General features: G+C 42.9%; 1 protein-coding gene across 2 annotated transcripts in view; it reads right to left on the minus strand.

Moving 5' to 3' along the window:
• The window catches only part of SLC2A13 (solute carrier family 2 member 13), a 127377-nt gene extending 125769 nt beyond the window's left edge, over nt 1-1608 (minus strand). Inside the window, exon 1 of one of the 2 annotated variants that reach the window (XM_072147124.1) lies at nt 807-1608. In XM_072147124.1, coding sequence (XP_072003225.1) covers nt 807-1362 — 556 coding nt within the window. In that variant the 5' untranslated portion in view covers nt 1363-1608. The remainder of the gene's footprint in view (nt 1-806) is intronic. The other variant, XM_072147123.1, reaches the window with a different exon arrangement.
• Nucleotides 1609-13239: the final 11631 nt, after the last annotated feature.

The following is a 13239-nucleotide window of genomic DNA, read 5'->3' on the forward strand; positions in this document are numbered from 1 at the left end:
GTCCCTGTGGGCTCTATGTGAAATGTCCCCACCATAGGCTCCTGTCCCTGTGGGCTGTATGTGAAGTGTCCCCACCATAGGCTCCAGTCACTGAGGGCTCTATGTGAAGTGTCTCCACCATAGGCTCCAGTCACTGAGGGCTCTATGTGAAATGTCCCCATCATAGGCTCCAGTCACTGAGGGCTCTATGTGAAGTGTCTCCACTATAGGCTCCAGTCACTGAGGGCTCTATGTGAAGTGTCTCCACCATAGGCTCCAGTCACTGAGGGCTCTATGTGAAGTGTCTCCACCATAGGCTCCAGTCACTGAGGGCTCTATGTGAAGTGTCTACACCATAGGCTCCAGTCACTGAGGGCTCTATGTGAAGTGTCTACACCATAGGCTCCAGTCACTGAGGGCTCTATGTGAAGTGTCTACACCATAGGCTCCAGTCACTGAGGGCTCTATGTGAAGTGTCTACACCATAGGCTCCAGTCACTGAGGGCTCTATGTGAAGTGTCTACACCATAGGCTCCAGTCACTGAGGGCTCTATGTGAAGTGTCTCCACTATAGGCTCCAGTCACTGAGGGCTCTATGTGAAGTGTCTCCACTATAGGCTCCAGTCACTGAGGGCTCTATGTGAAGTGTCTCCACTATAGGCTCCAGTCACTGAGGGCTCTATGTGAAGTGTCCCTATCACTGAGGGCTCTATGTGACGTGTTTCCATGTGTGGTGTCTTCCTCACCCCCTCCCCCAGCTGTGGATACATGTTGCACCGGTTAGTTGAGAAGGACCTGGCGCTAGAACTTGGAAGTGCCCGACTTACCGATTCCCAGTCCTACGACCACCCGGCCGCCGAGCAGCGTCTCCTTATCAGGGGCTGCGGCCAGCACCGCGGCCCCGGCAGTGAAGAGTATGCTGGCAAAGAGGATGCACGGTCTGCGCCCCACTATTCCATTCAGCACCCCGCCTGCCAGCGCAGACAGCGCCGCCGCCCCCACCGTGCTGGAGACCAGCAGCTCCTGCCACAGCGCAGACAGGTTCATGTCCTTCTTGAGCAGCAGCATAGCCCCGGACACCACCCCGGTGTCATAGCCGAAGAGGAAGCCTCCCAGGGCAGAGAACACCGACACCACATACACGAAGCCCGGGGTGACATCCTGCTGGAACTGCCTGCGCGCCGCCCGCTCCAGCTCATCCCCGGCCGCACAGGACGGAGCGGTGGCGGCGCTGCTCTGGCTGTTGATGCTGGTGCAGGAGTCCGCGGCTATGAGGGTCCTCTCCCCGGCTGCCTCGTCGGGCTTCCTCCGCTTCTTCTCCCCCATGAGGTTGCTCAGGCTCCGCAGGGTGTACTCCACATTGTCGCTCGCTTTGCGGGACATAGGTAGATGGATGGGCAGCGGCTGCTATGGACCCGAGGCCGCTCCAGTCAGGCTGTACACGGGAGAGGTGCCCCGGACATATGTGGAAGACAGCAGTGCTCCTCAGCGCCGGTGCCCAGCACTTACTTTTCACAGACTTTATTCATGTTTCATATAAAAGCTCAGACACAGCGAGCTGGGCGGACCGGCGGCTCTGACACTCTACACTCCACACAAGCCTGTCACACCAGAGGGGCGGGGCACCCGTCACATGACCCGCAGCAGCTGATTGCTGACGTCACGCCGAGGTTTCAGAGGTGTTGTCGCCCCGGGTCATCCGCGCGTCTGCCTCTTAACTCTGTGGTGATAGTTAGAGGGGGATTTGCGTCACTAGCTGATAGATAAACGCGGCTCTGTCCATAGGGTCCAGTATATGTTCACTGCTACGGGGTTAACAGCAAACCGAGAGGTCGCCCGAGGCAACCATACAAAAAGAAATACTATACATTAATAAACTCTCCAGATGACAGAAGATGCACCGGGCTTCTCCCAAAACTCAACTTCTCAGCAATCGTGCATAGGAGATACCTCTCTGTCTCTAGTAACATGATCTACGGCATCCCTCCAAACTTTAGGAGGGGAGAAAAAGGGACAATAGGGGTAACCCTATCCCCCCAAAATATTTGAGTCATTGCCCCACCCTCTAGCTTAGTATACTCTTAACCTTAATGGCTCCCAGGGCTGAATTAAAGGGAGTGGGTCAGGGGTGTGCACCCCGGGGCCCTCACCACTTTAGTTGTAAGGGGGCCCCCAACAGCAAAGTCTGACAGTCAGCTCACAGCCTCTCCACTGTGGTCGATCTGTGAAATGTTTCCACATACCCATATACACACACAAACATATATATATATATATATATATATATATATATATATATATATATGCATTATATACACATACCTAAACGTGATGTAGATGGGCGGCACAGTAGAAAGAGGGTTCAACCCCGTGGGTGCAAAGCTACAGCGGGTCCGATCCTAGACCGCTATGTACAGCATAAAACAAAGGAAGTAGCAGCACTCCGTTCCAGTTCAAGGAAATTTATTCACCAAGTGAGGGTGTAGCAACGTTTCAGCTAACTCATTGTAGCCATTTTCAAGCAGTGATACAGGTGTTACACGGCGGGTTTAAATCCCCCGCAGGATGTGACGTCAGCAATGACGTATAACATTATACAAATACATATACATATGGAATTGTGCAATATCGTAAAATATAATGTATAGTTGTGACAATAGATACAGTGAACTGATACTGATGTGTAAAGTTGTGATAAATGACACTCAACACCACGGCGTACCAACTCCCGTAACATCAATGGATAGTCTGCGCATGTCTAAGCGTTGCTTGGTAACCTTCCAAGCTTAGCAACGCAAAAGGAAAATGAGAGACGCCCCGGAGTCTTCAAACTTCTGCACTCAGTACTTGCCCACAAAAGGAAGAATGGCCGTCTTTGTACCTGCCGGCGAGGAGTTGCTCAGGACGCGACTGTCAGGATTTGGCGATTGCTTGTGTCCTTTGGCAGATTTGCGTCCACATATAGAGTCTCACCTCTCACGAGAATATCGCTACGGTATGGTACCGGCCATCTTGGAGGAGGGAACAGAGTGACAGGGACTCCACCTGATGTGCAGATGTTGAGGGGACCAGGTAAGTATGTCCATTTGTGGTACTGCCAACGGGACCAGAGGCACAAGTATCTCAAGGACCTGATCGCTCCAGGGTCGATAATTTGGTTGGTGAAACAAGCTCCCAATGACCATCAGGGTTGAACACCTCCAGCACGACACCTATCGGGCGAATGCCTCAGTACCCATGGGGCTGTCACGGACATTCCGAATCCCCTCGGTAATAGTGCAACAACAGGCATTGTGGTCTCAATTATATGAAAAAATAAAAAATGAAAACGTGAGAAGAGGGAGGGGTAGATTTCTGCCGGGTGGTGGGTGTCACTTGCAGTGAGAACCAAGATCTGTGAAAGAACAAAAAAAGGCATAAGTATTCCAAACTTAATCATAAAAAAACATTTCTTGTAACATTTAGGACTAACCTAACTCTGAAGTATGACGGTTATGCATGTTTGGCTGGTACAACGGGCAAACTCACAGTAGAGTGCTAAGATTAAATTCAATATTAAGACCAGAGGGATGGAGGGAGTTAAGTCTGTGTATCCACATGGTTTCTCGTTGTTTTAACATTTTTTGTCTATCACCTCCTCTCCTCATGGGGGGGACATGATCAATAATGCAAAATTTTAACTGGTGGACATTATGTTTACATTCCAAAAAATGTCTCGGAACCGGTAAGTCGATTTTGGCCGTATTAATGGTAGAACGGTGATTGTTGAGTCTAAACCTGCATTCAGTCGTGGTTTCACCCACATAAAGTTTGGGACATGGGCATGTTAGAACGTAGATCACATAATTTGATCTACATGTGACATGATGTGTGATCGTGTATATTTTATTGGAGATCGGGTGAATGAATTTATCCCCTTTCGTCATGTATTGGCAGTTTTCGCAGTTCATACATGGGAAACAACCAGGTTTAAGTGCCGTCGAGAGATTTGCTTTAGTCGTGGCTGGACCAATGTCACTCCTCACCAAACGGTCCCTGAGGTTTCTGGACCTATTGTATGAAAATAAGGGAGGAGATTGTAATTCCCTGACAGTACAGTGAGACCGGGACAGTAAAGACCAGTGCTTGCGTATCACCTGGGAGACAAACCGGCTGTGAGCTCCATAGGTCGTCACACAGGGAATACGGTCTGGTTTGGTTTGTTGTCTTTTAGACTGGAGAAGATCAGTCTTGGTGAGTTGTTTGAATATGGAAAGCAAAAGGTTTTTTAGGAGCTATGTGTTTAAGCGCTATTAACCGAATTCAGGAGATGAAGAAGAAAAAAATGGATAAAGGCTGTGATATGAAAAATATTATGTGTAATTTTATTATAAGTAAAAGTAAAACAGCAGAATGAAGTCCAAATGGTTACGCGTTTCGGGAAACAATCCCTTCCTCAGACCATAACTGGAATAATAGTAAATACATGATGATATAAATAAATAAACAGACAATAAAATAAATATTAGTAAAAAAGTTTTTCAAAAAATGCATGATTTGGTAAGTGAGCCAGGATTAAAAAATATATACAATACAAAATATAAAATGTATATAATATTGGAAATAGAAACGGCATATAGAATGCATACGTCGACAAATGGGTAAGTATATAGCATCTTATACAACAAAGCGGTACATGTATTGTTGCATATATACATAAAAGGCTGGGATGAATCAATACATCGACTAATTAATATTATTAAAAACCAATTGATGGCTAGTTCCTATTAATTCATATTCATAGTATCCTCTTAATTCATATTGATATTAATATTATTGGTACCATAATTCGTGATACTTCATATATCTACATATGTATGCAGGTGTTTCAAATGCTTCAGAAAGATCTGTGGCCTATAACTTAAAAGGTACGATATCAATACAAGACACTGCAGTGAAGAACTGCTAAAAAGGGCTTGTTTGGGCTGAAAAACGGGTACTTACATGTTGTAGAGGACCTGCAAGACTCAGATGCTGTTTGCTCACCGGAATCTACGTGAGAGCTGAATTTATCGCATCCGGGAGAAAGTGGCGCATGCGCAGTATAGGAACGAGACTGGCGCATGCGCAGTAGAAAATAAACCGCGGTTAGACGGCAGCGATGTGTGATTGAAGTAAATAGGTGACATGCGCTTGCGCACTGCTGGGGATCACGGATGGAGTATAGACAAATGCTTATATTGGAATGAACGTCTAGTTCAACGATCAGATCGAGGGGGGGGGGGGAAAGCAAATGTTACATGGCATAGAGAGAAATGACACACATTGGTGGTAACAATAATCATTGATGATATTAATTGGTAATAGATGATAAATAGATAAATGATGGATAAATAAAGAAATAATAGAAAAATAATAATAATAATAATAATAATAATAAAAACATACAGTAAAAGGACAAAGGGAACCGAAGTGAAAAATTAAAATTAAAAACATAAGCTATGTAATTGCCACTTTTTTATACAGAAAAAATGATGATGTGTACATCCAAATGGAAACACCACGTAAAACAGAAATGCTAATGTGTTTATTTGATTAAGTTGCCAGGTGTCTAAACTGATAGACCCGGTTGGTATGATTAAAAGATATTTTCTAGGGTTTCGTTAAGGCCAGCTGGTACAAGGGTTTGAAGTTTATAAATCCAGTACATTTCTCGTTTTATGAGGTGGTTGTACCTCTGTGGGGTGGAGGGAGGAATATATTCTATCGGAGTAATATTGAATTCTCTGTAGTCACGTTTATGATGTTGGGCGGCATGTCTGGATACACTATGCAATAGAAAACCGTTACAGATGTTGCTTCGGTGTTTGTTAAGGCGTTCCCTTAGTGGTTGTATTGTACGTCCAATGTATTGTAATTTGCAGCTACATTCCATAAGGTAGATGACGTAATTAGAGCTACAGTTAAGAAAATGGTGGATCTGAAATGATTCGCCCGAGTTGTTGGATGTAAAAACTGATTTTCTATGGCTGATTGTCTCGCAGCATTTACATAGCTTGCGGCCACATTTAAAACTACCCAGAATTTTGGGAAAGAAAGAGGAGGGGATGATATTGTTTTTGGTGGTGCGTAAACGGCTGGGGGCGAGTATATTTTTCAGGGTACGAGACCTTCTGAAGGTAATTTTTGGGTTTTTTGGTAGGATGTTTGTGAGGTGTGGATCATGGAGAAGTAACTTCCAATATTTTTTGAGTATACGTCTTATTTCTCCACCATCCTCAGAGAAAGTCGTGATGAAGTTAACTTCGTTGTGGGGGTCACTGACAGATTTTTCTTTCGTTATTAGACATTCGGTTTGGCTCAAAGAGCTGGCCTTAGATTGTGCTGCTGAAATGAGAGGAGGAGGATAGCCTTTTGCCCTAAATCTATTGCTCAAAATTTTACTTTGTGCTTCAAAATCTTTATTATTGGTACAGTTCCGCCTGATACGTTTAAACTGACCGTATGGGATATTTGTTTTCCATTTTTTGAAATGATTGCTATTAAAGTCCAGGTAACTGTTACTATCAACAGGCTTGAAGAAAGTCTTCGTATTGATTTGGTGATTATCATGAAAAACAATTACATCAAGAAACTCGATTTCATTGAGTGACATACTCGAGGTGAAGTTTAGACCCCAATCGTTGTCATTGATGTTTTCAATAAAGCTGAGAGCTTCGTCTCTGTTACCATTCCAGATGATAAAAATATCATCAATGTACCTCTTATAGGTTATGCATTTGCTGAAATCAGGATGAGTGAAGATATTAAGTTCTTCAAACAGACCCACATACAAGTTGGCGTAGCTAGGAGCGAACTTGCTGCCCATGGCAGTGCCTCTCTGCTGTATAAAGAATTGTTCTTGGAATGAGAAGTAATTATGAGAGAGGATAAATGTGATGGCCCTGAGTAAAAAGCTACTCTGGGTATCTGACATATCCGGATCGTTGTTGAGAAAATGAGAGATGGCATTGGTCCCCAGATCATGAGGTATGACTGTATATAGGGACGATATATCCATAGTGAGGAGTAGATAGGAGTCTTCCCAGGGTATTGGTAGAATGTGTCTGATGAGATCGGAAGTGTCGAGAGTGAATGACTTAAGTTTCTTAACATACTTCTGTAAGAATAAATCAACATAATGCGACAGATTGGCTGTAAGAGAATTAATGCCTGAAATAATAGGGCGGCCAGGTGGATGTTTGGCGTTTTTGTGAATTTTTGGCAAGAAATAAAAGATAGGAGTGGAAGGTTCATCTATTCTGAGGTACTGGGCCTCCTTCTTGGAAAGTACACCTGAGATAGTGCCTTCTTCAAGAAGGGAATACAGCTCCTTTTTAAAGATGGTAGTGGGGTTACTCTTGAGTATCGAGTAAAAGTTGGTATCGGATAACAGACGTACGGCTTCAGCGATGTAATCCTGTTTATTGAGAATGACTATACCACCCCCCTTGTCTGCTGATTTAATAACAATCTCGTTGTTGCTAGAGAGTTTTTTCAAGGCTGTTCTTTCTTTTGATGTCAAATTGTGATTAATAGGAGATCGTTTTTTGGAGTTGGGCTTTAAATTTTGAAAATCTGAGGAAACTAACGTATAGAAGGTGTCTATATAATTCCCTTTGTGGTGAGTTGGGTAAAAAGTAGATTTTGGTTTTAAGTTAGTATGGATGAAAGAGGTGGGTGGTAATCCAGGGGGAACTGGTGAGTCGGTGTGGTTCAAAATCGTGGCCTGGTTTGTGCTAGTGATATTAAAATGCCTTTTTAAGGTAAGTTTGCGAATAAATTTATTGAGATCTACAAAGAGATCGAAGTCATTTGAACTAGAAGATGGGCAAAAAGAGAGGCCTTTTTTCAGGGTTTTTGATTCTATGTCTTCTAACACATAGTTTGAAAGATTAAATATCTTCACTGAACTCGTAGAAACGAGGTTAGTCGGCTTGGGATTGGTTCCAGGGGGTTGATCTACTTTAGTCGTTTGCATTTCTGAGTTTCTGTTAGGGGTTCTTCTAGTGAGAACGGAGTGTTTGGGTCTGCGTCTTCCTCCTCTACTTCCTCGCTTATGGGATTTTTTCTTTTCATGCCTAGTGGTGGTGCTAAGTGGACTGTTTCTTCCAAGCCTAAGTTGGGTTTGTAGTGGAACGTTGGAGTTCTCTTGACTTCTTGTGGAAGACCTAAAAAAGATGGGCCAGATTCACTTGAAGATGGACCGTTATGTGAGAGTATCCTATTGGTGGCACGGGCATGTGAGTTAACTTTCGGAGTAAAAAAGGTGGCTTCATCCTGGGAACTGTTGGAGAAGAAGCTCGTGTTATGAATGGTGAGAATAGAGTCATTGAAATCTCTGAAAACACCGGACGGTAAGTTGGGTTGTGGTAATTCAAAATTGAAGGGACATTTGGCCAGAGCAGAATCATGTGTGGTTTCTATAGTACGTTTTACATTGGTATTCTGTTTGGTTTTGATTACAGGTTTTGTGCGTAAGTGTGACTCGGATGTTGCAGTAAATGTGCGACTGTAGGTGGTATTTTGATTGTAGTTGTTGGTCTTGTGGCGGCGGGGACCATTATGTGTGATATTGTTATTCCTATTGTAGTTCCCAGTGTAAGTACGATTAGGGTTGATGTTGGACCTATAGGGGTGGGGTCGGGTAGCATCATGTGGATGATTGGTGGAGTTGGCTAGTAGTTTATCTGAAATCTTCTTATCTTTATTTTCCCTAGTCCAATATTTGATATTCCCTACAGTGTAGTCATTTCTATCTCTCTCCAATTTTCCTATTTTTTTGGTAAGTATTTCTTTTTCAAGGGTTTCAATCACTGTTTCCACTTTTTTGTTTAGCTTGTCAAACAGGGGGTGTTTTTCAAAGATTTTTAGTTTGGATGTGGTGGTATCAATACTAAGGGTAGCATCATTGATAAGTGTAGACCTCTTGTCAGACAAGCATTTTAATAATGCAATTGAGCAATTGTGAAGAATAGAGTCCCAGGTTTTTACAAAGTCACAGTCATTTTTAAAAGCTGGTTCAGGGCGGAGTCTCAGTCCTCTTGGGACAATGTTCTCAGATTGGTATGTATCAAGAAAAAGTTTATCAAGGTGATGCTGGGTTTCAGATTTTAGAGCCTTTTCAAGGTCAAGGAATAAATTCGTGATTACCTCTTCCTCTGAGACCGAAACCTTTGCTGTGGTGTTTCCACTATCGAGCATCACGGACTTGGCAGTTGTATAGCTCATGAAGATCCGTTCCCGTTCACGGAACCTGTGGTCTTTAGGGCACATCTTGAAGGGTATCTGGATGGGTAGATAGCGATTCACGTGTGAGAGAGTTGGGTCCAGGAGTCCCAATTCCTAGTCAGCCGGGAGGTTCCTAGTTGTCTTCTTACCCGGACAGGGAGAACTCTGCCGGTAGAACTGTAAGGAGATATGGAGGACAAAAAGAGACAACAAGGAGGACGGCGCCTCGCGTGATATCGTAAAGATAACGTGGTGAGTAGATATAAAGAAGGTGCTCACCTGGTGGGCACTTAAATCAGTGCAATAAAATCAGAATGAGGGGAGGGGGGGAGGTATTCACCCCTTTTCCCTTATGTTCTCCGATAAGGTTAACGTCAGCAGCTCACACTTGCTCCAAATCCCGGAATCCAGAGGAAACCGTAGTGATATGAATATGGAAAGCAAAAGGTTTTTTAGGAGCTATGTGTTTAAGCGCTATTAACCGAATTCAGGAGATGAAGAAGAAAAAAATGGATAAAGGCTGTGATATGAAAAATATTATGTGTAATTTTATTATAAGTAAAAGTAAAACAGCAGAATGAAGTCCAAATGGTTACGCGTTTCGGGAAACAATCCCTTCCTCAGACCATAACTGGAATAATAGTAAATACATGATGATATAAATAAATAAACAGACAATAAAATAAATATTAGTAAAAAAGTTTTTCAAAAAATGCATGATTTGGTAAGTGAGCCAGGATTAAAAAATATATACAATACAAAATATAAAATGTATATAATATTGGAAATAGAAACGGCATATAGAATGCATACGTCGACAAATGGGTAAGTATATAGCATCTTATACAACAAAGCGGTACATGTATTGTTGCATATATACATAAAAGGCTGGGATGAATCAATACATCGACTAATTAATATTATTAAAAACCAATTGATGGCTAGTTCCTATTAATTCATATTCATAGTATCCTCTTAATTCATATTGATATTAATATTATTGGTACCATAATTCGTGATACTTCATATATCTACATATGTATGCAGGTGTTTCAAATGCTTCAGAAAGATCCGTGGCCTATAACTTAAAAGGTACGATATCAATACAAGACACTGCAGTGAAGAACTGCTAAAAAGGGCTTGTTTGGGCTGAAAAACGGGTACTTACATGTTGTAGAGGACCTGCAAGACTCAGATGCTGTTTGCTCACCGGAATCTACGTGAGAGCTGAATTTATCGCATCCGGGAGAAAGTGGCGCATGCGCAGTATAGGAACGAGACTGGCGCATGCGCAGTAGAAAATAAACCGTGGTGAGTTGTTTAACCCTTTCTTTATGTTGGGACACCAACCTACTGGGGTAGCCCCTAGAAATAAATCTGTCAGACATTTCATTAAGTCTTTTTTCGACTCTCGACGGGTCATCTACTATCCTACGTACCCTTATCATTTGACTGTAAGGGAGGGATTGTGTAATTTGTGTGGGGTGAGCGCTGTCATACCTCAGTAAGTTATTGCGGTCCGTGGGTTTAATAAATAAATCAGTTCTAAGTCTGTCCCCTTCAACATACACTGTAGTGTCTAGAAATTGGATAGAAGAAAATGAATGGGATTCCGTGAACTTAATATCAGGGTCCATTTGGTTAAGAAATTCAAAGAAGGCAAAAAATTGGTCAATGTCACCAGTCCAGATCAAGAAGACATCGTCGATATACCGCCACCATCTAAGTACATTGGCATAGAATGGTGACGGATATATCGACGATTCCTCAAGATCGAACATGAATATGTTGGCGTACGTGGGGGCCATGTTGGCCCCCATCGCCGTACCGCGAAGTTGTAGAAAGTAATGATCTCCAAACAAAAAATAATTACATGTCAAAACGATGTCTAATAAGCCCAAAATGAAGGATTGACATTCAACAGAAAAATCAGTCGTGTCAAGTACTTTTTGTATACAGGAGAGGCCCCTTTCGTGATTAATACTGGTATACAGACTGGTCACATCAAACGATGCTAGAATGGCGTTAGGTGGAATAGTAATTGTTGTGAGTTTTTGCAGGAAATCAGACGTGTCTTTTATGTACGATTTGGCCGAAATTGCGAATCGATTAAGAATTCTATCCAAAAAGATCGCTGAAGGAGACAAAATCGAATCTCTCCCTGAGACAATCGGTCTACCAGGGGGAGAATTGAGCCTCTTGTGTATTTTGGGAAGACAATATATGACCGGGGTAATCGGTTTCTCTGGGATGAGGAATGTGTGGGTCGCTTTGTCTATAATATCGTTGGCAAAAGCGTTGTCCACTAATATGCGTAATCTTCTGCGAATCCAAGAAAGGGGATTTTCCGATAATCTATGGTATACCCCTACTTCATCAAGTTGTCTCTGAATTTCATTAATGTACTCACATTGATCCATGATGACGATGGCACCGCCTTTGTCGGCTGGTTTGATGACCAATCGGTCATCATGGATCAATTCAGTGAGTGCCAGCCTAGCTGAGCGTGGGAGATTGTTGCGTGTGGTAGGTGGAGTAGGACCTTCCCAATCGGACCGTAACCTAGATCATTTTTTACTAACATGATAAAAGTTTCTACGGCATTAGAATTTACAAATGGCATGAAGTTACTTTTGTTATATAAATCAAAATTTTTTAGACATAACTCAGCATGTGTGGTACTATCACTCTGATTATTGTTGGAGTCCTGTTGTGAGAACCATACTTTTAATTTGATGGTTCTAAAAAACCGGGCTAGCTCTGCCTCAAGTCGTAGCCAATTGACTCCCTCTGTAGGGCAAAAAGTAAGTCCTCTACTAAGTAAGTCCAACTGTGTTGTAGAAAGTAAATGAGAAGAAATATTTACCACAAGGTTGGTGTCCTCTGGGTTCATTTTTTCTGTATCATGGGTTTCAGAGATTTGCCACTTCTTGTCATGGGGCTGCTTCCTGTGTCTCCTGCCACCACGCCGGATTTTTCTCCTCCGCCTTTCGACTGTATCTCGCCTGAGACTAAAAAAGGAACATGTTGTGGATCGCTTTTCTGTCGTGTTTGAGAGGGTTGTCTGTTCGTCTTTCTCGTCGATTTATTTCCCGATGTTCGCATATCACGCGTTTCATCCTGTTGCCAGTTGTATATCTTTCCTGTTTTGTAGTCTTCCGAGTCTCTGTGCCACTTGTGGCGTTTTGTCTCTTCTTGTTCCTGTCTGAATTTTGTAAACACCTGTGTAGCTTTCTCCTTATAGGTTGTGAAGTCTGAGGGACCCAGAAGCTGTTGTAATTGGGTCTCATGGTCCGCAAATGGACATACTTACCTGGTCCCCTCAACATCTGCACATCAGGTGGAGTCCCTGTCACTCTGTTCCCTCCTCCAAGATGGCCGGTACCATACCGTAGCGATATTCTCGCGAGAGGTGAGACTCTATATGTGGACGCAAATCTGCCAAAGGACACAAGCAATCGCCAAATCCTGACAGTCGCGTCCTGAGCAACTCCTCGCCGGCAGGTACAAAGACGGCCATTCTTCCTTTTGTGGGCAAGTACTGAGTGCAGAAGTTTGAAGACTCCGGGGCGTCTCTCATTTTCCTTTTGCGTTGCTAAGCTTGGAAGGTTACCAAGCAACGCTTAGACATGCGCAGACTATCCATTGATGTTACGGGAGTTGGTACGCCGTGGTGTTGAGTGTCATTTATCACAACTTTACACATCAGTATCAGTTCACTGTATCTATTGTCACAACTATACATTATATTTTACGATATTGCACAATTCCATATGTATATGTATTTGTATAATGTTATACGTCATTGCTGACGTCACATCCTGCGGGGGATTTAAACCCGCCGTGTAACACCTGTATCACTGCTTGAAAATGGCTACAATGAGTTAGCTGAAACGTTGCTACACCCTCACTTGGTGAATAAATTTCCTTGAACTGGAACGGAGTGCTGCTACTTCCTTTGTTTTATGATATACACATACCTATATATATATATATATATATATATATATA

The sequence above is a fragment of the Engystomops pustulosus genome, chromosome 4 (genome assembly GCF_040894005.1).
Source record: "Engystomops pustulosus chromosome 4, aEngPut4.maternal, whole genome shotgun sequence".
NCBI classification, from domain to species: Eukaryota; Metazoa; Chordata; class Amphibia; order Anura; family Leptodactylidae; genus Engystomops; species Engystomops pustulosus.